This window comes from Pristis pectinata, chromosome 11 (assembly GCF_009764475.1).
Source record: "Pristis pectinata isolate sPriPec2 chromosome 11, sPriPec2.1.pri, whole genome shotgun sequence".
Lineage (NCBI taxonomy): Eukaryota > Metazoa > Chordata > Chondrichthyes > Rhinopristiformes > Pristidae > Pristis > Pristis pectinata.
The window spans coordinates 76,969,040-76,995,037 of NC_067415.1; the positions used below are offsets into that span (position 1 = coordinate 76,969,040).

At 38.2% G+C, this 25,998-nt stretch overlaps 1 protein-coding gene across 19 annotated transcripts in view; it reads left to right on the forward strand.

Annotated features, from left to right (window-relative positions):
• mycbp2 (MYC binding protein 2) overlaps window positions 1–25,998 on the forward strand; it is a 158,368-nt gene that overhangs the window by 107,414 nt on the left and 24,956 nt on the right. For 11 of the 19 annotated variants that reach the window (XM_052026820.1, XM_052026823.1, XM_052026829.1 and 8 more), the window contains 13 exons: window positions 3,966–4,091; window positions 5,228–5,272; window positions 7,649–7,810; window positions 8,243–8,326; window positions 9,686–11,338; window positions 13,034–13,203; window positions 14,894–15,138; window positions 16,980–17,147; window positions 17,258–17,415; window positions 20,538–20,761; window positions 20,987–21,136; window positions 23,407–23,567; window positions 25,827–25,983. In XM_052026820.1, coding sequence (XP_051882780.1) covers window positions 3,966–4,091; window positions 5,228–5,272; window positions 7,649–7,810; window positions 8,243–8,326; window positions 9,686–11,338; window positions 13,034–13,203; window positions 14,894–15,138; window positions 16,980–17,147; window positions 17,258–17,415; window positions 20,538–20,761; window positions 20,987–21,136; window positions 23,407–23,567; window positions 25,827–25,983 — 3,503 coding nt within the window. The remainder of the gene's footprint in view (window positions 1–3,965; window positions 4,092–5,227; window positions 5,273–7,648; window positions 7,811–8,242; window positions 8,327–9,685; window positions 11,339–13,033; window positions 13,204–14,893; window positions 15,139–16,979; window positions 17,148–17,257; window positions 17,416–20,537; window positions 20,762–20,986; window positions 21,137–23,406; window positions 23,568–25,826; window positions 25,984–25,998) is intronic. The other 8 variants (XM_052026826.1, XM_052026827.1, XM_052026837.1 and 5 more) reach the window with 4 other exon arrangements.

Consider the following 25,998-nt stretch of genomic DNA (forward strand, 5'->3'; position numbering starts at 1 on the left):
AAGGTTTAGTTTGCCAAAAACTTGTGATCTTCCATTGCAAGGAGATGCCTACAGCACAATACTGCCAACTAGCACATTCCTAGATGTAGGAAAATGAGATAAGAGATGTACTGAAGCTTGTTGCAGCCACAAAGGCTCTAGTGGGGAAAGGCTGTGTCTGCCCACTACTAGACACTGAGGGACTGACCCTATAAAGCGATCTCCCAAGTGAAGATGAAACATCAGTGATGCTATTGTTAAGGAATGTATTGAGAAACAATCTAGATAAAAATCACCTATGATGCTGGAGGAACTCAGCAGGCCAGGCAGCATCCATGGAGAAGAGCAGACGGTAAACATTTCGGGTCAGGACCCTTCTTCAGGACTGAAGATAGGAAAAGGGGAAGCCCAATATATGGTATAGGAGGGAAAAGCAGAGCAGTGATAGGTGGACAAAAGAGGGGAGGTGGGGTGGGCACAGGGTGGTGATAGGTAGATGCAGGTGGGTGAGAGTGGTAGGCCGGTGCAGGGGAGGAGGAAAGAGCAGATCCACTGGGAGATGGGTGAAAAGTAAGGAGAGAGGAAAAAAAGGGAGGGGTAGATAGACCAGGAAAGGGAAGAAAAGAAGAAGCATGCTTGGGAGGGTTGTGGGAATTACTCAAAGTGGGAGAATTCAATGTTCATGCCGTTAGGCTACAAGGTTCCAAGATGGAAAATGGGGTACTGTTCCTCCAGTTTGCGCTTGGAATTGTGCTTGTCAGCGGAGGAGGCCGAGGACTGAAATCTGTGATAGTGTGGGAGGGGGAGTTGAAGTGACTGGCAATGGGGAGATGCAGATCACGGTTACAGACAGCTAGAGAAACAAAGGACTGCAGATGTTGGAATCAAGATGAAAAACTCTTATGATGCTTGAGGAAGAGATTGAACGAATGTTTTGAATTGCTTGGTACTGTGAATGAAGGTAATGAGATGTCCCAGTTGAATTATTATACATTTTGTTTGTAAAATATCTTGGAAAAATAATTAAATGGCTTACCAACTGGGTTGTATTCTCCTCCGTGGGAGTGTTATGCATCCAGCTGGCATACATTGCAATCCTTGAGGAAAGGCATCATCACCTTCATCCACAAATAGAAAGAGGCTAAGGAAGAGATGAAAAATTGGCAACCTGTTTCATTGTTAGATGTGGATGACAGGCATCTTTCCAACGCGATGCCCAGTCAAGCTCTAAAGCAGGCAGTTCACCAGGACCAGATCTACGCTGTACTAGACAGGAAGGTCTCTGACAGCCTTGTGGTACACAAGGATATGATTGCCTTCATGTAGGGCAGGGGGTGGCTTTTGCCTTGTTTTGGACCAGGAGAAGCCTCTCGACAGAATATCATAAGCATGCATGGTCAGTGTGCAATCCAAAATGGGCTTTGAGGAAGGAATCCATAATAAGATACAACTGTTCTATGCATAAGCTCATAGCAGGTGGGAAATAGAAAGCAGCCTGAACAAGTCTGGAGTTGTGCTGGGCTGCCCTCTCTCCCGTTTTGTTTCTGTTTTGTGTGGAGCCTTTTGCCAAATTCATCAGGAAGAATATGGGTATAAGAGGGGTGCTCGGGCACTCAGGTCAAAGTCTCCCTATACATGGGTGGTGGTGCTATCGGCTGCTTGAACCTACTGTCAATTTGCAGATTGATAAGTAGCTGTGATCGGTTGGAACTGGCCTCAGATGCCAGTGGAAGTGCAACAAAGTAAGGAAGTATTCTTTGGCAAGTGGTCTGACTGATCCTCTGTTCCCTTCAGCTTTGTGTCTAATTACCTGAAAGTGCTAAGAATGTGGTTCAGAGGAGCCAGGTCCTGCACCAAGAATTGGGTAGAGCACATAACCAGGATGAAATAGAGAGATGCCCCCTTTCACTTGCAGGAAAGAACCTGATTGTCATTGAGAGTTGCTTGGTGATGCTGTATGTGTGCAGATGTGGCCCATACTGTGCTCCTGAAATGGATCGTGTGGCTACAGAATGTTCCATTAATTTGGCCGATGCCATACCACTTGTCCTTGTGAGAAGGAGATAGTAAGGAAAAGGGGATAGTAGATCCCGTCAGATGATTCCCCCAAAAGATTTCTGAAATCATTTGGCGGAATGTTTCTTCATTAAACTTCTAAATAAGCCCCAAGACCCTGCTTGACTGTTGGCTCTCCGTCAGATCCTACATGCACAACCAGAGCATCATGCTGCTCTTGAGCCAGCTGTGATGCAAGTGAGACAGCCATCCATATGCCAGGAAAGTCTGGAAAGGGATGCGGTGATCTCTGTCAAGTTTCATCCTGAGCAGTTGCACAATACAGGACTCCATGCTCTCTGCGTTATTCCCAGGAAAACATAAATGAATGTTGACTGCTGCTGGAAGGTCATCATCTTGGTGAAAGATGCTGTTTGGTCTGCCTGGAACTTTGCTGATGTTCCAATATGAGTTGTCGTCAGTGGCCAACTACACATTCCAAGGCCCAAGACTACATGTTGAGGGATGCACTGAAACTTGGAGCGACTACTATATAGACTTTAGTTTGGAGTCCTCTTGCCTCTATACACTGAAATGCTAATGAAATGTTTGGGAATGAAAAGGGGGATGCCATGTTGGCATAAGGTAAATTTTGTAAGGTGCAATGATATGTTTGGCCCCATACTGTGTAATTGTAAATTCTATGAATAAAGTATATTTTTTGAGAAGAAAAGAAAGATTGGTAATTATTCAGTTGTCATCCACAGGATTGAACTTCATTGTTTAGGAAGCTTCTACCTCTTTAATTATGTTTTAACTTATTGTGTATTAGTTGCACTCCCAGTATTACTTTCAGAACCAACAACTGTCAACAAGAACTAATAACTGTCTCCAAGAGGCAATTTTATAATTTTGATTACACTTCTGGAAGTGTATTTAAACTGATGCAATTTTAAAGATCCAGAAATTAGGTTAATTTTGAAATGAAACTGGGAGGAATCTGGCCCTACTCAGTCATGTGGCAAGGAAATAGATTGAACCAAGGGGACTGGAGGGACAATAAAATTGCTGTCCCAACAGAAGTCCTTCCAGGAAATAATGGTCCCTGCCACTTTCTTAACCTTGAAAAGAGATGTCGTAGAAACACAATCAGATCTTTATGAATTAATTCAAATACTGAACATCAGGCTTGTATTTCTTTGTATGTGAAGAGTGTAGAATCCATCATGCTTTGGGTGGAATAAGTTTGAAGAACAATAAACTGCTGCAAGCACTGAACTTTAACAATGTTATAGTGGAGAAGGAAGCAGCAATGTTAGATTGCAGACAGTCTTGGAAAATAATTTTGTGAATCGTGTAGAGGGCAACTATTAACATAGCAATATATGTTATTTACCATGAAATATTTCCTTTACATATAGATAAACGCCTTACCAATTTTATGTTCTAATTTTGGGAAATCTAATCAATTCAATGCATGCTGTCTTTGTCTTCAAGCATGTCTTATTGATTAATATTTCCAAGAATGCATACCAAAGATACAAAATTATCCATTGGTTTCAAATTCAGAACTATTTTCAATGCAAACTTACCCAGCAAACAATTAAAGCTGTTGAGAAGGCCCTTCTCAAAATGAGCTTGTCAAAAAGGTCCAAGATGTTAAAACAGAATTTTTGTTTTTAATAAAATAAAGCAGATTTATTCTTTCTGCTGTGTTGTGCCCCCCTCCCCTTTCACCCCTTCTCTTCCTCCACTGGCATCCAGCTTAGAGGCATTCTAGATTGTCCTAATGCAGGCTGGAAGGAACACGTTGTTAATTCGTTGTTTAACCTCAAACTTTTGCAAAAGGGTCACATTGTTTTGCAAAATTAAATATGGAAAAAAATCGCATTGCACCTAATTAATTTTGATCCCAAATAAAAGTGCATTTTTACATTTACAATGAGTGCTTTTGTTTGCAAAAAAAAGCTCTTAATAGTTGTCTTTGACAGAACAAGCACTATTGGATCAAGCACCTCAGACGCCTCCGCCCAGTCCTTTCACGGCTCCTGCTTTCAACAGGAGTGCTGGTGGCAACAACACTCAAGGATTTGACTACAGCCTTGCAAATACCAAAGGTGTGTGAAATCACTTATGTAGTTTCTTGCAGTTAATGAATTTCTGTTCCATACAGTTTAAAGTACATTCAGTTTATTTTTCTGCATGCTCCAAGTTTCTCTCTGCTAAGTATTAGATACAGAGAAATTATGTTTAGAATATAATCTCTGGTACTAACTGATTATAAAATTTGTCATTTACGTACCAAATGTATACCAAAGAATCTGGAGTAGTTTGTATTTACATGCTTGGTACTATAAATTATTCTCTGCAATATCAAAAGGAGGATGATTATATGGGAAAAAAAATAGGAACAATGCATTTAGCATATGATGAAGTATGGATATAAAATTTGATAAAGCATCTTTTTAAAGATAACTCTATCTTTCTACTGTGCCACCTGCTGTCTATCAATTCAGGTATTTATTTTTCATATTATTTCTTCAGAGAAAAATTCTGTGACCCAATTGGCTGTAGTTTGAACCTGTTATCTAAGTTTGTAGAAGTGTGTGATATTTTGCATTTTTTTCCTTAAAGCTCTCAGTAGCTCACCATGCTGATGATATTTCTGCTGCTTTTCTTTTATTCAACAATTTAATTGTCAAATTTTGAGGCACCATTTTTTGTTTAGAAAAATTACAGCCAACAAAAAGTCAAATAATTCTTTTGAGAATTGCATTGGAATACAAGTTCAATGATGTTTAGATAGGTCAGATGACTGGGAAAATTAGAAACCAAACAATTGCAGATCCACCTGAGAAGGACTCAGTTTAACATCTCATCCAATAGAAGCCAGCACTTTGAACAGCAGAGGCTCCTGTGGGATTGCACAGGAATTTTTAGACTGGAATTAGGTGCTTGAATCGCTCAAGTGGACTTAACGTGCATCCGATTTACTTGGAACCATGAGCGCTTACCTTAGCTTTGGTTGATGCTGGGTATTCCTTCAGAGTGTCATTCAAAACTTATCACAGCAGTTTTCAAAGTAAATATTGAGGGCAATGGAGTATTGCCCTATGTTTTGAGTTGTATAACCATTGTTACCTTAATGGTTATACCATTTGCTTCTGCTTTGTATTATAGCAATTAAAATACTAGAATATGATGCAGAATTAAAGTTATATGCTAAGTTTGTCACAATTTTTCATTTTTAAAGATGAAGTAACTACAGACCTTGACTTAGGATCCTACACAGAATCTGGTAAGTGCCAATATTATGGTGTTTATATAACTGCATTTGATTAAAGTTAGGAAGGTACATTATTAACAACTGTAAAGTAACATATACCATTCCCAAGGAAAACCTGTTTGCTAAATCAATATAATCTGAGTGTGTAAATTTGTAAAATTGCTCGAGTGCAACACCATTTTAAATTTCAGCTTGGTATTTGAGTAACTTCACCAATGTTGTTGACAAGATTGTCCTAGCAGTAACATATTTTGAGTCAGTCAAAATTTTTTGTACTGTCCAGTGTTTCACATGGATATGTGGCACATGTTCTACATAACACTAAGCTTTGTCCTAAATGTTTTTTTTCAATCGTTTTATTGCAAAGGTTCTAGAATGTAAAGGTTTCATCTTTGTTTCCAAAATATATACTAAAAGAATTTTTAGGACAACATGATTCAACTGTTCTCGATTGATAACCTATCATGTGTAAAATATCAGTTAAATTATTCATTAATGCATTTTATTAACGTCCTGCTTAATATTATTCTAGTTATGTTCCATCAAATAGATTGCTTTCCTCTCCTTGTTCTTGACTCCCTCAGCACTAACCTTGGTCAAACAAGATACTAACTGACTTCCAAACCACATTCTCGTCTAAAACTAGCCATAAAGTGATCAACAAGGGAATCCTTGAATTGACTGGTCAATAATACATGTTATACTTTTCCATTTTTCCTCCTTGTAGTGAAACAGTGGCTGCTGTTTCAGACTTCCAACATTGTGCTATATTTAAGGTTCAAGAGCTGGTAAGGCCGTAATGGAACCAAAAGAAATAAAATCGCCATTTTTGCAGCTCTTTTCATCCAGCAATCTTTACTTACTTCGCCTATTCTGGATCATATATGCTAAAATCTTTTTTGTATAATGGGTTCCAATGAACTATTATTGAGCATGTTCAAATCCCTCTCTCCTTGGGGAGTGAAGGGGGACGGGTCTCTTTCACTCACTCTTTCCTTACGTAAGCAGGGATGGAGTAAAGATTGATCCGACACATCCTCCCTGTGAACTTCTCATTGCCACCATCTAAAGTTCAGCAAGATTCTCCTATGATTTTTCAGACAATATCCCAAATCTCAGTAATGGTAGCAAAGTGGTTAAATTACTGGTCAGATATCCAGAGGCCTGACCTCTTTATCCAAAGACTTCAGTACAAATCCAAACACACTAGTTAGAAAATTTAAATGCAGGTAATGAAATAAAGAAATAAAAAGCTAGTATCAAAAATCATGACAGTAAAAGTACCAGATTGTTGCAAAAGCCATCTGGTTCACTAATGTCCTTCAGGGAAAAATCTGTTATTCAGTATGGTTTATATTTGACCGCAAAGAAAATAACCAGAAGCAAGGCAAAGTACTTGTCTACCTCTTTGTATTCCAGAGTACAAGTTCCATAATATTGTGACCAATTGTACCACTTGAGGCTTTGTAGGCAGAGTATTTATCTTGCATAATGTCAATGACTTAATTAAAAGAAATGGGTTATGGTCAAGGCTGGAATGCACAGCCTTGACTTGGATAAGAGTATCAGAGCTGAGCCAAGAGACAGACGGAGAGATGCACATAGCACACTATACAGCAAGGAATGTTTTGAATGATTAAAACATTGGAGAGTTACTTTTAAAGATTGAATGAAATATTCCATGCATCAGCATAAAAATATCAAAAAAAACAGGTCACATGGAGAATCGAGCAAGGACTTCAAGTCGCTATTTTGTCTAATGATTACTACTTCTCTGATTTTAGTGAGATGTCAGAGAGAATAGGAGCTGAAACTTGAGCAGTGCTGATCAATATATTAAAAATGGCTAGCAGGAAGAGTTGAGAAAGATTATGTCCTATTTTTCATAGAACTTAAGCTTGAGTGATAAGATGTACAAGTTCTGTTTGGAAGTTTTAATAAAGAATCCATTTGCCTTGCTGCTGTTATATTCAGCCTGTAGTATTAAAATGAGGTAGAATCGATGCTAGACTTGGTCTTGAAACTTTCATTTTGAATAAAGCTTGGAGAATATTACTACACATGAGCATATGTTCTCATAGGTCTTCCTGATTATTTGGAGTTATTTTGTTTGCATCATAAATTGCTGCAATTTTATTTTTGTTTGTCAGGTTATCCCACTAATCAAAGAATTGTTACCTAAATGTTTTAAAGGTATTTGAACAAACAAGAGTTTATCATGCATGCATTTATATAAATTGCTGTAGAGCTTTGGCATCAAGAAAAAATGGGCTATGTACCCCATGTTTGTGTTCATATTACTTTAATAGCTTTATAACATCACTAGAAGGTGTGATTTAAGGGAATTGAGGAACAAAACCTAGTCTTATGTAATTTTACCTGCTGCAGGTGACCAACTGAGCGTCATACTGAATACCATTCAGTCACAGCCTTTCCTCCCAGCTTCTAGCGTCTTTGGTCAAGCTGCAAAGCCTTCCTCTTCCCTTGTTCACAGCCCATTTGTGTTTGGACAGCCCCTTTCTTTGCCGCAGTCTCAACCACAGCTTCTGAGTAAGTCTGTCCGTCTCACCTGCCTAACGTATTCCTTCCTATGGCTTTACTGTTGTATTTTTGTGCACCCTCTTCCTTCACTAGTGTACCAAATTAATTTTGAGTTTCCATGCATACCTTTTGCATAATTTGCAACATTCTGTTGCATAGTAGTAACTTGTGCAGACTGGAATGCTCTTTATCATCTACAAAGTTTTAAGTTTAAGTTTAAAAAAAAATGATTTGGTCCATTGGATTAGAATGGAAAATGTCAAAATGTGGTCAATTGTAAAAATTAGAAACAAGACTGTTTTAGTTCTTTTGAAAGCATACAGCTGACTAAGTTTGTGCTTTTTAAAAAAAAAACTGCAAATAGCTTTGCTTGTTTTTGCTGCTCTGGCATTTCTATCATTGAATCTTTTGCTGCTTATCTGCCGCTGTCTTCCTCTGTAGACACTTCACGCAGCCTTGCTTCACGTGAGCGCTCATGCACAGGGCCTGGGTCAGGTGTCTGCTCTATATCTCTGAAGTCAAAGGGTGGGTATATAGTGTTTTTAATATCTGATTATATGAGTATTGAAATCCTGCAGAGGACAACAGTGCTGCTTTTGCTCTTGTTTATACATTGATGTTGATTTTTATTTGCCCATTGGAATTCAGAATTATCTAGTAATGTATTGGTCCTTGCTAATACTCAGGAACCCTTTTTTTTTCCTCTAGCTTCAGTTGCAGAAACAGTATTTTCACAAAGTTATAGCGATTCTTACGGATGGAGTTTGAGATTTAATTGTTTTGGTGTTTGTAAACAAAGCTAATGTATTTTTGTAAAGTCTTAGGTAAGCCAAAGGTGGTTTATTGAATGAGTTGTGATTATTGAAGGATTAAATATAGTTTTCTTTCTGAAAATTGATTTTATTCAATTAAGGTTGAGTAGCTCTGTCCATTTTGCATGCAACCTGGGATATAACTGCATTATGTTAACCTAACCACAGCTATTTGTTTCTTTTAAGTGAAGTTTTATAAAATGACCTTGTGAAATTTAACCTGAGCTTCACTAACTCTTTGTTTTCAAGGATCGACAAGGAAAGACTGGAGTGCTTGATGACATTTACACTTAGGCTTTAAAAATATTTACTTTCTTGGTGTTAATTAAAATATTTAAACTGTTCTGTCTAAAATTCTGAGGAAAAAATTTGAAAAGTAATGTTGAAAAATCAATAATATTGAAGTTGATTTCTTTTACCTGCTATTGTCATAAGAAACATATTTGATATTTATCTCCCATTACAGGTCCTTCCCAGCTTACGATCACCTGACTTGTATGCAGCTCATATCTATGAGTGTGTGTTTGGGAGATTGGCAGCATGGATTTGCTGGCTGCCTCGGCTGCAGACATCTTCTGCCGGTTCGCAGCTGCATTTCTGACTTGTGAACTGTTTGGGTTATGAACAGTTCACAGGATTGGAATCCTGCCATGACCTGGGGAGGATCTGTATAAGGTCATGAAAGGCATTTTGTGTTTTAATACCCATCAGAACCCTGTAGTGGTATTCCTTTATGAGGGTGGTCTGACATCTAAAGGATTTTTAAGAAATACTTTCAGATAACCATCTCACGGAGGAAATTTGGGGACTGAATGACTGTGCTTGACTAGGACAGCAGGTTTCAAACCTGCACTTTAAAAAATGTTCACGCTAAGATAAGGTATTTAAACTCTTCTGTTTTAAACCACAAGCTGTTATTGGAAAGGAAAACTATCTGCACATTAAATTTGCTTGTTAAGAGTGCCATTACAGGAATTTCTATCCTATTTACCAGACAATAAGGTGTATAATGAAATAGGCCGGTTTTATTCCAGAGATAAAATAGTGAATATTTTTCCAAAATAATTTTCAGGTGATAAAGGAAACGTTGTAGTATCTGGAAGACCTTCAACTCCTTCTGGAAACATTGATTTGCCCTTCAAACACAAAACTGAAAATCGATTGCAAAAAATTGAAGGTCGGATCAGCAAGGCTGCTGTAGAACAGACAAAGGCAAAAAATGCAGAAAATTTGACTGCTAGTGAATCTCTAATGCTTAAATCTGATGCTGCTAAATTGAGGTCAGACTCTCATAGTAGATCTCTTTCACCAAATCACAATACATTACAATTGCTGAAAACGGATGAGAAGACCACCATTGGACCAAGGGCAGAATCACCAACACCAGGTTCACGGTCAGCATTGCCAAAGCAAAAGTTGTCTGGGAAAGGCAGCCCATCGAGTGCTAATTCTCCAAGGCCATATTCTCCACATGAGAAAAACTTAACTCATAAAGTCAATACAGCTTCAAAGATTAGATTGGATCCACCACGGGAGAGATCAAAATCTGATTCCTATACTTTGGACCCTGATACAGTTCGCAAGAAAAGAGTTCCTCTGACTGAGAACCTGCGAGGGCGATCAACCTCACCAAAACCAAAATTGCTCCCCAAGGAAGCTAAACCTGCCACCAATGTGGAAAACAGAGTGCCATCCCCTCAAGTTGTGCAAGAAAATCTCCACAGTGAGATAGTTGCTATTTGTACATCTAGTACTCTGACAACAACCAGCAATTCAGATATGGTATCTGAAAAAATAGCTGAAATACAATACCCTGAAGACTCGTCCCCAAAGGTCCATTTCAGCATTGGCAAAGCTCCACCCAAAGAAGAACAAGAAACTCGATCGTCCCCTAAGATGAGTCGTAAGAGTACTGGCAGACATACGAGGCCCAAGAAGGAAAAAATGGCAACCATTTTCAAAGAAGAAAGTAATTCTTCATCTGTTGAGCCGCCAAAGCGAGCAATGTCCCCTTCTGTTGCAGAATGTGCACGTGCTGTGTTTGCAGCTTTCCTGTGGCATGAAGGGATTGTCCATGATGCAATGGCATGCTCATCTTTCTTAAAGTTCAATCCTGACCTAAATAAGGAACATGCACCAATGCGAAGCAGCCTTTACAACCAACCAGGTATCGAGGAAAGGGAGACAAAACTAAAGAATAGGCACTCATTGGAAATATCGTCTGCTCTAAATATGTTTAATATTTCTCCTCATGGTCCAGACATATCTAAAATGGGCAGCATTAATAAAAATAAAGTGCTCTCAATGCTCAAAGAACCCCCATTGCCTGAGAAAAATGAAGATGGAAAGGTAGATTCAACAACCTATGAACCTTCAAACCATTATTCTATGAAAAGTAAGTCCCCATTGCCACTTACTTTGCAGCACCTTGTTGCCTTCTGGGAGGATATTTCAATGGCAACCATAAAAGCAGCCACTCAGAATATGATCTTTCCCAGCCCTGGTTCAAGTGCTGTATTAAAGAAAAAAGAAAACGAGAAAGATAACAAAAAGAGTAAGAAAGAAAAGAAGAAGAAAGACAAAGCAGAAGCAAGACCACGAGGAAATCTCTTTGGAGAAATGGCACAGCTTGCAATGGGAGGCCCAGAGAAAGATACCATATGTGAACTGTGTGGTGAATCTCATCAATATCCAGTAACGTATCACATGAGACAAGTTCATCCAGGTAACTGAATTATTTGTCAGTCCAGTCTAAAATGTCTGTAATTATTTATAAAGATTTTTTTTATTATCCTGATAACTTAATTGGGTCATTAAGTTTGATTTTTTTTCTCTCTGATTCTATTTGGAAAGCAGAGGCAAATCCATGCATTTTGCATAAAGTAACAGATCTTTTTTTTAATCTTTTAAATTAGTTCTTGGCAGTAAATTTCAAAAGTGGTTCAATCATAATGTGAAGTGTTTGACCTTCAGTGCTATTGAACAGGATGTTTGAACTGCTTGCTAACTGTAAATTCCGTGGGTGGTCTTGGTATTCATTCAATTGGTTTTATTTCTAGCCTCCACCATTTCTTCTGCCTCTGATGTTACTGATTATTGAGAACATATGGTTCCACAGATGTTGGCATCCCTGAGGGTAACTCATGCAATCAGTGGTCGTTGAGACTTAAGTATTTGCACTTACCCAACATATGTAAGGATTGGGCTGCTTGTGCCAGGATGAGTATTTCTGCATTGGGCCACACATCCCCCATTCTAACCCCTTTTAAAGTGCAGATACACACTCATATAAAAGATAAGACTGGCACTATGATTTAAATTTAACAGTGAACAAAAGAGCTGTGAGATAAGAGCAACTGAGCTACTGCCACCAGTCTCCATAATTCCTTCCCTTGATGTAAGCAAGCGTTTTTGGTCCAGAAACAATATCCATTACATCTCAAGAGAGGACTCAGCCTTCATCAATCCTCCCAATTATGGCCTGGAGTTCCCTTCTCGTGTCTTGGCCACAATCTTTTCCCGTTGTTCCTTCCACCTGCTCATCATACTACAAACTTGTCCAGCAATCAGCCTAGAGGTGGCAGAACAATGAACGAATAAAACCTCAGTATTGTGATAGGTTTTTCCACCCTTGCTAGGGTCCCATTAATGTTGGGGCCTGGGTGGTTTACGCAAGAGAGGGGAGCATCAAACCTAATCTTGGCTTCACTTCACACCAAGCATGGAGATTTACTGCATGGTAAGAGGCCATTCAGCCACTGTGACAATGTTAGCCACGGGCTATTTACACAAATCCTATCCCCAAGTTCATTCCGTAGATTTGTCATTTTGACACTTCAGGGGCTCATCCAGGTAGATTAAGTATGATCGGGATTTCTGCCTCCACAATTTCAATTAGCAAGCCCACTGCTTCTCAGATTAAAAACTACCACCTTCAACTCTCCCTTAATCAATCAATTACCTTAAATCTATGTCTCCTAGTTATTGACCTTTGTGCTAAGAAAATGGGTCCTTGCTCTTCCTATTTGGGGAATCTTAAACAACTGGATTACGTCTTCACTCACTCTTCTTTGTCTAAAACACATGATGCAGCCTGGCCATTCTTTCTGAAGAACTAAAATTTTTAGTTCATGCCCTTGGGCTTTGTTGATGCACTTTTGGGTGTTGCTGAATAGCAGTCCAGATCATGAATCATTGGCAGCTCTTTCCATCCATCTCATTTGTCAATTAAATGACTCCATTGCATTCCACTGAAATTGAGGAAATGGATCTGGACCTGGGTTTGCTTCTATGTCTGGAGTCTACTTTATTAGAGCTTTTTTGATGTGGCTATTTGAATTGCCTTTAATTTGGTATTCTTCGATTAACAAAATTTATCATCTTCCCATTTCATCTATAAAGACTTTTTATCTTGCTAAAGGTTGTGGTCGCTATGCTGGAGGACAGGGGTATAATAGCATTGGTCACTTCTGTGGAGGATGGGCAGGGAACTGTGGCGATGGAGGTGTCGGAGGAAGCACCTGGTATCTGGTATGTGACCGTTGCAGGGAGAAATATCTCCGGGAAAAACAAGCTGCAGCTCGTGAAAAGGTGTGTACTCTGTGATAAAATTGGCCTCTGTATTCTGAGTCGCCGACAGTGGTAAAATAGTCCATCGTGCAACTGTACAGCTTGGATCCTATGTAAATTTAGAGTTTGCTTTAAATTTATAAAAATATTTCTCTTGTTTTATTGAAGTGTGCTGTCAGTTTTAATGAGCGCTAACCCTGTGATTCTTAAGCTCTTACTGGTCCAGTACAGTTATAAATGTACAGTAATTTATTGTGCTAACAAAAATTGGTGCATAGTCCATGCTTACTATTAACTACATATTTAAAATATGTAGTTTAAAATCTTTAAAATCAAGTGTCTTGAGATCGATTCATTTAATGGTGCAAATATTTGAATGTGTTTTGTAGAAAAATGAATTCTCTTCAAAATTGTATTCTCTATGTATTTCTCTCTACAGTCATTATCAATATTGTGAGCAGAACACTTGTCATCCAGGTCAACCACACAGAAAAGAGATTCCAGAGCAAAGGCCCTTTTGTCTTTCCATTAACAACATGCATTACACCCGATTCCAAAAGAGCACTCCCCACACCCTGCACCACTTTGCACAACAGAATGAACAATTTGCATTTGACCCTTTAATCATTCTGGGTTTTTTTTGAGACCATATGGCAATTTGATGATGTGTGGTACTGAAACTTTGGTTTGAGGGAGTATGTTTCCATCTAGGATTTTTGCAACCTCTGAAAGATCATCTTTCCATCAGTTCCACATCTAGCTCCCGGGGGTGTAAAGACTTGTTGTATTTATAAACTAACCCCTCTTGAATAAATCAAAAAGTAAAATATATCAGGTGATACAAATGTGAAATGAAAACAATTTGCTGGAAAAAGTTAGCAGTCCATTAGCTCTGGTCCCCAGCTTTCCAGCATACTGTTTAATAGATCCAAATAAAGTAGTCTTCATCATGGCCATGCAAAGGTTAACTTAAAAGTTGAAATGAATGTAATTATTCACAGCTTGACATTATTCTATTTCGCTTGCATGCCAGATTATAAGTGTTGCATCAAATTCTTTTTAGTAGAGTTTGAATGAGAAATACTTGGCACACTTGTGTGCTGTGTGATTGTCAACGTTTTGGAAAGGGAGTTGCTAAAAGTTTAAAGAATGATTTCTCTTAATGATGAATAATTCAAATTTGAGCCATAGTTGTATTTTTGTTTGTTATCTCTCCTTTGTTTTGGACCGTGATCAGCCATTTGGTGGGGGAGAAATGGTCAGGAGAAGAGTTTTTGAATGGTCCAGTTAGGAGGAAGCTTAAGTTTAGTAAAACTGAGGCACCCCGCAGCCTCTGTCCTGTTGGTACCACAAGATTCTGCTGCCTATCTGTTGATCATTGATTTCACCACTCAAATATATCCCCATTCCTGACCAATTACTGATGAGCACTAAGATCCCCCCACACACCCCAGAGGCACTGAAGCTGCCAGACAAGCATTGCTTTGGCTGAATGTGGCTTTCAGGCCTTGTGCTGTGTACCACTGCTATATTGTCACTCAAGTTTTGATATTCATCAAGACTAAGTAAATGTCTTGGATTTCTGTATTACTATTTTTTAAAGTGCAGTAGTGATGCTACTTGTTTTTTTTACAGGTGCTTTGACTTTTCACTTGGTTTGAGAATTCAGGGAAAATAGTGATCTAATCAGTGTGGTGCTTTTCCTTTTCAGGTTAAGCAAGCCAGAAAAAAACCTGTGCAGGTGAAGACTCCACGGGCCTTGCCCTCCATGGAAGCTCATCAAGTGATTAAAGCAAACTCTATGTTCTTGTTGTCACTGAGTAGTGCAGCAGAACCAAATATCCTCTGTTACCATACCCCGAGGCCTTTCCATCCACATCTTCCAAGTTTGAAAGAGGGCATTTCTGATGAACTGCCCAACAAATATCCATGCCTATACCTACAGACACTTGCCAGGTACAGTACAAGATATTTGCTCAAAACTGATAACATTGCAAGATGACATCCTGTTGTACAAACACACTTCAATGAAACAATATGCATTTGTGAAACAAAGTAACTTCACTTGTGTACCAACTCAGATTAGTTGGTTTCACTTTTATTTGTCATGTTCAGGAACTTGTACGTCCACACGTAACATACAAGCTAAAATACTGGAAATGTAAAATAAAGACACAAGATTTGGGAAAAACTCAACTGAGCAGGCAACAACTGTGGAGTATAAAACGTATATTTTAGGTCAATGATCTTTTATCAGTTCCTAAAGCAAGGAATAACACTGATTATTACAATGAACTTAAATCAATTTTCTCACTTCATCTTTTCAATGGATTACTTTTGTGTCTGTTCTTCTGCAACTTGTGTTCTTACCAGCCAATATAATCTACATCTCATTCATTTCAACCAATTGGCACATTGCTTTTTGGCTGTTGCATGTTAACATGTTTTTCTACCACAATGTTCTCAAACCAATTCATGACGGGCATGAAATTTGAGCAGTTTACTTTCTTTCCCCTTTTCTAGGTTAAAGAATTGGTTTACACTGCATTGACAATTGACAAACTATTTAAGGACATACTTAAATTGTTCCAACAGTAACTTTCAGTGGTATGTTTAATGGCCAATTAATATGCATATCAAGTATGATAAAATGATGAAAACGATGTTGAGAATCAGGTCATGCAGTGCAAACAGCAGAGCATCATAAATCAGGCAGCAAGTTCTAGAGGTTTGCAACTCATGACTTGCCTCCTTTTCCCTGAACCTGCTGACTGATTTGCAATTTTGTTAACAACTTGCCAAAATGGGAAATCCAGCATTCTGCAAAAAATTTCTTTCATGAAGGTACAATATAACACATGTATGCCATTTTCCTTTGTTAACATCCTTTGATACCTAACAGTGTTAGATAACCAGGAACAAAGGTAGTGGAAACAGTATGTCTGATGAGGCAAAAGGTTGATGTATATCCTCTCTCAATAGTATCATAAGTGTCCCTACCACATCCAAATTGCAGTCTTCTTACTTAAACCGAGCATATTCTGTTTTGGTTAAAATATAACACTGTCTTAAAACTAAACACAACCCATGCACCTATTAGCTAAACTGGTTGTAATTTGGGTTAAAGCTGCAAATTTCTATAAGTATTGGCAAGATAGCAGAGAGTAGAACAAGGATGGGTGGAATTAAAAAGCAGATTCTTGATATGAAGTAAACATTACTTGCCCAGGTAACTAGCTATTATTAGCAGTGTATGACTGTTAACAGAATTGCATAGAAACTTATTCTTAGAAACTTTACTATCATAAAATCAGGAAAAGTCATTGTTAGAGATATGAAAAATGGATTCTATTGTTTCTCAGGACTGAATTGGATCTGTTTTGACCCACAGAAATGTATGAAGAAAGTCACTAGACATTAAATGATAGAAACCATGTTTAATTTTCTTGCTTACCCAGCTCAACAGCCTGGAGAGATGGTGATTTAATTGCCTTACTTGGCTGAGAGATTCTTAGTGTTAACAAAAGTCCAATCCCTTGCCTTTCTGATGAAGAACAACACTAAGCACTCCATTTGCTCACTGCAACAGTACCTTAAAATTTGAAAAGGCATTTCTGATTCATTCACTCGATTCGGATAGAGTTTCATTCACAAAATAAGGGTGATTCTTAAAATTAACTTAATTTTCCTTTGGGTTAGCATGCATAGATTTTTGAGTAGGTATTAAATTATAAAACACCTTTTATTTGCTGCTGCAATTCAGCTTTGATTCACAATTGTAAAACTTTGCCAAATAGACAACATTCAGAAAACTTTGCTGGCTACCATGACGATCACCTTTTCCAAGATGAAATGAGATACCTCCGTTCCACCTCTGTACCAGCACCATACATTTCTGTCACACCAGATGCTTGCCCTCATGTCTTTGACGAGCCTGAAACTAATCTGAAATCAATGCCTCCCAGGTACGTCCGAAACAAAATTGATTATTCATTACATTTGACTGAGTGTCATGAACCTCAATGCCTTTTATTCAGATTTTTTTTTAATGGTGCATTGTATCTACCTTTTATAGTCTTGAAACAAGTCCTATAATGGAAAATGATTCAACAAAACGCAGCGTCTTCCAAAGATCCTACTCAGTTGTTGCATCAGAGTACGACAAGCAGCACTCGACGTCACCTGCCCGGGTGAAAGCTATTCCCAGGCGCAGGGTTAACAGTGGTGATGCAGGTCAGGCAATGCTGAAGCTACAGTGAAATGTATAAATTATTATTTTGGCTCGAAGATGCATAAAATATGTCCAATAAAACAATGGCTATTAGCATCTTGGTGATGAGCTAACATGCACAACCTAAAGAGTATATATTGCCTCATTCATTGTTGTCAAACTAGAGGAAAGACAAAGACCGTTTACTGTTATTTATACACTTGCAAGGCCTAGGGAGTGACTGCCCATCATCTAACTTAAGAATGAATCAATCACAATCAGATTTATTATCACTGACATATGACATGAAATTTGTTGTTTTGTGGCAGCGCTGCAGTGCCAGACATAAAAATCCATAAATTACAAAAACAAATAGTGTGGGGGGGAAAAGAAGGAATAATAAGGTAGTGTTCATGGATCATTCAGAAATCTGATAGCGGAAGAGAAGGAGCTGTTCCTGAATCATTGAGTTTGGGTCTTTAGGCTCCTCGTACCACCTCCCTGGTGGTAGTAACGAGGAAAAGGGCATGTCCCAGATGGTGAGGGTCCTTAGAGATGGATGCCACCTTCTTGAGGCACTGTTTCTTGAAGATGTCCTTGATGGTGGGGAGGGAGCTTGCTGAGTCTACAACCCTCCGCAGCCTCTTGCAATCCTGTGCATTGGAGCCTTCATACCAGGCTGTGATGCAATCAGTCAGAATGCTCTCAACCTTGCACCTATAGAAATTTGTATATTTGGTGATGTATCAAATCTCCTCAAGCTCCTAACAAAGTGTAGTGGCGTGCCTTCTTCATGATTGCATCAATGTGTTGGGCCCAGTATAGATCAAACAATCATTGTAAACTAAACTTGCCACAAGAAAATTAAGGCTTGCCCAATTCAGTTTAGGTATACTTTTAAACTGTGACGGGTGTTCATTAACCCTTCTATCCCACAAGAGTAAATGTTAAAAGTTTCATTCATTCATATTGTTACTTACATCCTCCCCCTCCCCCATGTTTTTTTCATTTCTTAAACTTCCTCTGAACCTACTAACATTTAATTAATCCTTCTAAAATGCAACTTATTTTCAGTCTTTCAGCCTGATTTGTTAAATTGCTTTCCCTGTTCATTCCAATCCCAGTTACCCTATAGAGGGTCCAGCAGCTTGGAGATTAAAGGGAAAAGGGCAAATTTAACCAAGGGCAGGCAGTGTTTCTTGACTAGAAACTACAAAATTCTGGGCTATCGTAACTGCCACATTAGTGGGATTAGGAAGTGACAACGTTAGTGATACGATAGATAGACTCAGTGTTAATCTTTTGTCAGACATATATTCACTATTATTCAGTAGTTTGTTTGAGACTCCCAAAGTGTCAAAGAACCAACATTTAATGATGTACAATTTGCCTCGTATATGCAAATATCAATTGTAGCTTTTGTCAAAAATTATAGCACCCATTCACACATGCTAAAGATTTTATGCCAAAAATCATTGTCAAATTAAATTAGGCTGGTGGATTTCCTTGGTGTTGAAAGCAAAATGTCATCTAAAAGCTAATAGCAGAACTAAACTTACCAAAACAAAATGTTGCAAAAGTAGTGAGGCAGAAAAGGGCTATAGGATGAAATGTGGGGAAAGTGATTCAAAAATACATTTTGACTAGAACCCTACAAAATAGAGTAACATAGTATGGTATTTATTACTTAATCATTGTGTTGGTAGTTTCAGAGTAGATTTGGGTGGTAGTTGAACAGACGCATCAAACATTGATCATTGATTTGCAGTGCATGAGGAGATAGTTGGAGTGTAGGATTCAATTGGATCTTTCATTCAAACATAGGCACAACAGGCTGATGAAATTAAAGCACCTTCACAATTTCCTGTCGACATGTCTTGTTTTATTGATGTAACCAGTTCCATTAGCAATTTTCCCCTTTATTGAAAGCATCAAAGACTTGAAGCCCATGTGTTTCCTCTTTCCAACCACATTTACTGTAGAATTTAAATTGAGACTCAACACCTTATCTTGCCTTCCTATTTCTTCTTTCCAGTCCTGAGGCTTCCAACTTCGTATCATTTAGTTGCTGTTTATTTACTCTTTCTTATTTTACTCAGTTTAAACCCGCATTAGTCTTTTCCTCAAAGTAAGGAAAGACTGGATGATTCTGAATGTGCTACTTTTGTGCCTCATTTTTGAACGTGTCTTTAAAATGTTATCCTTCAGTATATTATGCAAACTGAAAGAATTTGGAATGAGTTTGGAAGCATTCATAGAAGAAATTTTTGTGGGCTGTTCATGGGTTGGAACATTTAGTTCTGATAAATTTTCCTAAACATCTGCTTGAGCTTGTAGATTTGTGAAGATCTGTCTTATCTCAGTTTCCTTTTTGTACAGTGATCACACATTCAACTCCAGTTGACATTGATACTTGGAGGTTTTGGTGAGTCTTCAAGACTAACTGGATTTGTTTATGTGATCCAATAAAACCACAATTTTTTGGTACAAAACAAAATGGTACAAATGCTGGATATCTGAAATAAAAAAAATAGTAAAGGTAAGAACTACTTGGGTCAGGAGCAATCTGGGGAGAAAACTTAACATTCAGATCCATGTCCTATTTTAGAACTGGAAAAAATAGATAAAACAATAGATGCAATAAAAAAAACAAAAGGAGAGGTCTGCAGACCTCTCAACTGCTAAAAAGGATAATGGTATGAAGCAAAAAGGGGTGGTAATTGGGCAAATAAAAGATGGTTGAAGAAAATGTTGGAGCTGGAAATAAGTGACTGAAATTCTTGGACTGTCTGAAAGAGTGGCTTATTGAAAGCTGTGAGAAATTAGATGCAGGATATGTGTTTGGGGTTTGAGGACAGAACCCATAGAGGGAACCTCTTCAGAGGAGATGAGGTCATTGACAGTCTTGGAAGCAAAATGGGTGAATTAGTGGTTCTTTGGGAGGTTCAGGGCAGTGTTGGATGGTTAGAACTCAGCTTTTTCAATTAGTTTGGTTCACCACACAACAGTAATGTCATTCTTGTCAATACATTTAATCAGAGTTTGAACAGATCATAGCAAACTGTTGCAAGTTTAAAAAGATGTAGGTTAAAGTAAGCAGAGTTGAAAAATGTCATCGTGTTTTATTTATGTTTAAATGTTTTAGTTACTAAATTTTCTTCTCGAGTAGAAGTGGGGTCATCTCTCCTTCGACATCCATCTCCTGAGCTTTCTCGTCTGATCTCGGCTCATAGTTCCCTGCCCAAGGGAGAAAGAAATTTCCAGTGGCCTGTTCTAGCATTTGTCATCCAGCACCATGATTTAGAAGGGTTGGAAATGGCAATGAGACATGCCCTAAGGAAATCTGCTTGCAGAGTGTATGCTCTGGAGGTCAGTATAATGATCAGTATTGTCTGTATAATGATCAGTATTCCTTTTCATTATGTCATGCACTTCCTGAATTCAACAACTTGTAGTTAATGTTCTTATCAGATCAGAATTCAAAGCGATCGACCCTTATGCTTAAGATATAATATTATTTTATCTAATCAGAACTTTGAAGTTTTGCCAAAAGGCCAAAGCCTTAATTTTGTGATTCTTTTTCAATGTTAACAGGCTTTCAATTGGTTGTTGTGCAGTGTCATTCAGACAACTGCTCTCCATGATATTCTCTGGCACTTTGTGGCATCTCTCACTCCAGCTCCCTTGGAATTAGAAGATGAAGAAGTTGATGATAACAAAGTGAACAAGGAGAATGGAGAACAGGTTAGTTAAATATTGCAATGCCTGAATGTATTTGACTGAGCCAGATGGAAATTAGAGATGCAACTCCATAGTTTACTGTCCTGATGCAGGATTTTGACCCAAACCATTGACAGTTCTTTCCCCCACCCACCCCCCAACAGATACTGCTTGACCCACTGAGTTCCTCCAGCAGATTGTTTGTTGTTCTGTATTTCACTATTGTAATTGAGGCATAAATAATGTAGCTTGTTATAATTATACCCTGAAACTGACAGAACTTGAGGATTGTTGCACATTACTATTTTTGATGTGGAAATCCAGAAGTTGATGTCAGTGATTCAGCCTCTTACAGAGGGTAAAACATCTGCAGCATCTTCTGTTTTAATCGAAGGATATTGGCGAATAAGTGCTTTTGACTATTTACAATCTAGTCTTGCTGCAAAACATCCTGAAAACATTATGCTTGGATACAAAAGGTTTGGATTTTTACAGATTTAGTAGACAAGCTCTTTGGCTGTAAAACAAAAAGCACTCTTACGTGGATGGCAATTCCTTCAGTTGAATATTTCAAAGTATAAATCATTTAATTTTTTAAGATGTGTGATATTTCATCTTTTGTCTTAATCTCATATGTATTCCAATTATTATTTTTGCCCTCCGTATTGACTGGTTTAAAAAAAATTGTTCTTTGTCTTTAGCTGAATGAGAGAATTCTTCAACATAATTGGCTGTTCAACCATTTTAACAACATCACTATTTCCACGTGCTCAGGATCACTGAACTGATGCTTGTCATCAACTGACATTGGAAAGAATGCACTTGACTGAGAATGTTTGTTTGTTTTGGGCTGCTTTCTTCAAGGTCAATAGAGAGCATTGTTGCTTTGCTGCAAACCACAAAAACTCAGGTCAATAGCTTGGCTTTCAGATGCTTTTTCATCTGGGATGAAATGGACTTTGAGATATGAGCACAGATTTGCAGTGCATTAGGATTCTGCCTCGTGATTAAAATTCCTTCATTTTCGATCTTCGCTGGACCCCTTCGTGTGTCTGCCCACAAATGAACAAGTGACAACTGTAGTCATTTTTACAGTCTAGGTGCTGACAGATTGGGCACCAAATAAAGGGTGTACAAAGCAGGGATCCTTCATTAACAGAGCACTTCAAATGGTTCTCATAGAGGCTATAAATGTGTGGTTTTTGAGAGTTCTTTTGTAAAATGAGCTTGCAATATTTTTGACTTGTTTCTGCCACCATTTCACCCAATAACATGACCTTCATTCATAATTTCATTATAAATGGTTCAATAACTTAAGCAGTCATAGAGTTGTACAGCTTAAAAACGGTAGAAACCTAGAAACCAAGAAGCTTAGAACTGCCATTTATTGTATATGTCCTGCCCTTATTTGACTTCCCTAAATGCGCCACCTGCACTGGTTGGGGTTAAATTCCATCTGCCAATGCTCTGTTTTGCCTATCAACACTAATTCTGTCTGCTAGCACTTGGTCTCTATTGCTCTATGCCTTGCCTATTCAAGCTCCTGTCTAAATGACCCGACCATCACCTCTGATCCCCTTTAAAACTCCTCTCTCACCCTTAAACCTAGGCCCACTTGTTCCTGACATTTCGACCATGGGAAAAAGATTCCAGGTACCCAATCCAAGTCTCTCATTTTATATACCTCTTATCAGGTTACCCCTCAGCCTCTTGCTCCAGGAAAAATGAGCTCCGTGTAACTAATCTCTCGTTATAACTGAGGTCCTCCGATCCAGACAACGACCTGGTGAATCTCCTCCGCACCCTCGCCACACAATCGCATCCTTCCTATGATGTGACGACCAGAACTGCACACAGTACTCCGTGTGTGACTTGACTTAACTGTTTTGTAAAGTTGAAACATGATGTCCCAGCTCTTGTATTCTATGCCCTAACTCATTAAGGTAAGCATGCCATATGCTGCCTTCAGAATCCTATCTACTGGTGTCGCACTTTTGGGGAACTATGGACTTGAATCCTCAGCTCTCACTGTTCGTTGACAATCCTCAGAGCTCTACCATTTATTGTGTATGTCCTGCCCTTATTTGACTTCCCTAGCACTATGCACTGGTCGGGATTAAATTCCATCTGCCAATGCTCCATCCAAATTTCAATCTGATCTTATCTTGTTGTACTACTGTTGCTGAATATCTTTTCCCTAGAAGGTAAACCAAATATGAGGAATGACATTGCTAGATTTTAGAGAATTTTCTATGGTCAAGTCACTAATTGCCTTTATTCTTGTTACAAATTAGGAGAAAGATACTGGAGTGTGTGAGCATCCATTGTCTGATATTGTGATCGCTGGGGAAGCAGCTCACCCTTTACCTCAGACTTTCCATCGCCTCCTGCAAACTATTTCAGACTTGATGATGTCACTCCCCAGTGGCAGTTCACTGCAACAGATGGCTCTACGGTAGGCTTTTGCTCATCTGTTGATACGAAGAAATTTCATTCCTATGAAATTTCAGGGATTGCATACAGGAAGGGTAATAACTTGGCTTGAAGTTCACTCAGCAGGTCAAGAATTTTAGATCTGATTACAAAATATTTTAATTTCTCATGAGTTCTGTCAGTAGCAAATTGTAAATAATTTTAACTTGGTTTGCAAACTGATACCAAAGTAGATCTTCAGACATAATTAGTTTGTGGGATACCACAAGATTCATGTACTTCTGGTTAAGTCCTGTAATTGCCTTACCTGCAAGGATTTGGGGGTTAACTCCCCCTAATAGAACCTCATGCTGCAGCTGTTAAGTGTATTTCACTATGCAATACCAAGTCATGAATAACACGTATTTGGTTGAATTCATGGTCTTTGAGTTACGAGGCATCACTTTAAACAGCAGTTGATGTGTTGTAATTGGCATCAGCAATCATAGACATTGGCAGTGAAAATCCGGCAAATTCGCTTTCCTGTTTACTGCCCAGTGAACATTACTGGGAAATGGACGAGGACAGCATTTGGTTTGATTCTGATGTGTGGTCTTCACTTGTATTTAGAGATTAGTCGCTTGGGTGAAGTTTCAATGTGTCACTATCACCCTGCTTTAAGGATGATGTGGGTGAGTTATTTATTTTAAAAGAACTTAGCATTTGAGGACATACTTTAAAGTATCTTGGGGAGAATTTAAGTTGCTATTTTAGGCTTGCAGTCATTGGTATTGGATTTGGCTGGAGTTAACTAAGTAAACAAATTTAATGGGTGAGATTATGCTCGATCAACACTTGTCACCCCAATCTAGCCCTGCATTTGCACTTACTTTCTCTGAACCTTGGGCTCCTAACAACCTTGAAGCCTGTAGATTACATTAAATGTACAGCACATACCCCGCATTGAGGGGTTGTGTCCCAGGAAAACCATCTTTATCACGATTTTCCATAAAAGAAACCCTTAACAAAAATTGACACGTTCTGTTGTTTCTTTTGCATTTTGTGTTTATTTAGGTTTTTTTCCTCAAATAAATTCCATAAGAGTGATTGATTTTTTTTCCATATCTCAAACTTTTAGGTAGAGATTTGTGAATTCTGAAAGGGCAAATTTCCATAACTCAAACTGCCATAATGCTGGGGTACAATACTCATCAAACTCCTTACCTCCACAAAATATTACTTTGTTAGTCGGGCATGAATTCCTTGCACCCATGCCAATTATTGTTTAATCTGTGCCTTTCAGAATGCTGCTTTATACCATTATTTAATAAATCTGGGCAATCTGATGATCAGCTTTTTAATCCTAGTGTTTTTTGCCACAGGACTTCTGCAGAGGTTACTTTTTAAAAATATAAAGTTTCAAAATTTAATAACTTCCCCATGTGAACATTTTTTGTTTTGGCTGATAGGCTAAAAATATGTAGGTCTTATAAAAGAATTCACCATATGCAAACAAAAATATTCATATTTAAATATGTTGTTACCAAAGTACATATGTATGTCTTGTTCTAATGTTGGAAAACTGAAAGAAAAACGGGGAACACAGAGGTCATTTATCATCTGCAGTGTTAACATTTTGCTATTCAAGGCAGTTTGTACAGGGAGAAAAGATGTGCAGATGAATTTTCAATGTGTCTTCTCCATGGATTTGGATTAGCATATTATAAATTTGGAGCATTTTCTGTTTTTTTTATGAACTAGAATAAGATAGCTCTTTAAACATGTATGTCTGTGCATGAATGCAATACAACTTTTAACCCACAAAAATGACTTAATTCTGTGTAATTCAATTTCCATTGGGCATGGGCAATGAATCTGCTCCCAGGCTGTAGATTGCTTATTTAATCACTTCAGAGTGAGTGTGTGGCTCTGACTTTTTCACAGTTTTACATTTGAGGACTGCTGGATACAGCATTCATTACTGCATTTGCTTGTGAGTTAGGAAGTGTAGGAATGCTAAGATTTGCATTGTTCAGTGCCTCAGAATGCATGAAATAGATAAATAAAATTGCACAACTCTGTTACATATTGCTCACAAAATGGACAGCCACTGAGTTTAAGTAATATTGCAGCTGAAGATTGCTGCTTGTTGGGTAATTAGTGCAGACCAGGTATAATAGTCAAATCCTTGGCTGTCCAGAAAAATAAGTACTCCTGTTTTAATTTCTCTGTGCTCAGTATGTAATTGTCTTCTTCAAATCACAAGCATTCCTCTGCTAATATTTGTTCATTTTGTATATAGATGCTGGAGTCTGAAATTCAAGCAGTCTGATCATCAATTCCTTCATCAGAGCAATGTTTTTCACCACATCAATAATATTCTTTCTAAATCTGATGATGGTGATAGTGAAGAAAGCTTTAATATCAGTGTTCAATCTGGTTATGAAGCATTAAATCAGGTAAAATGAACATTT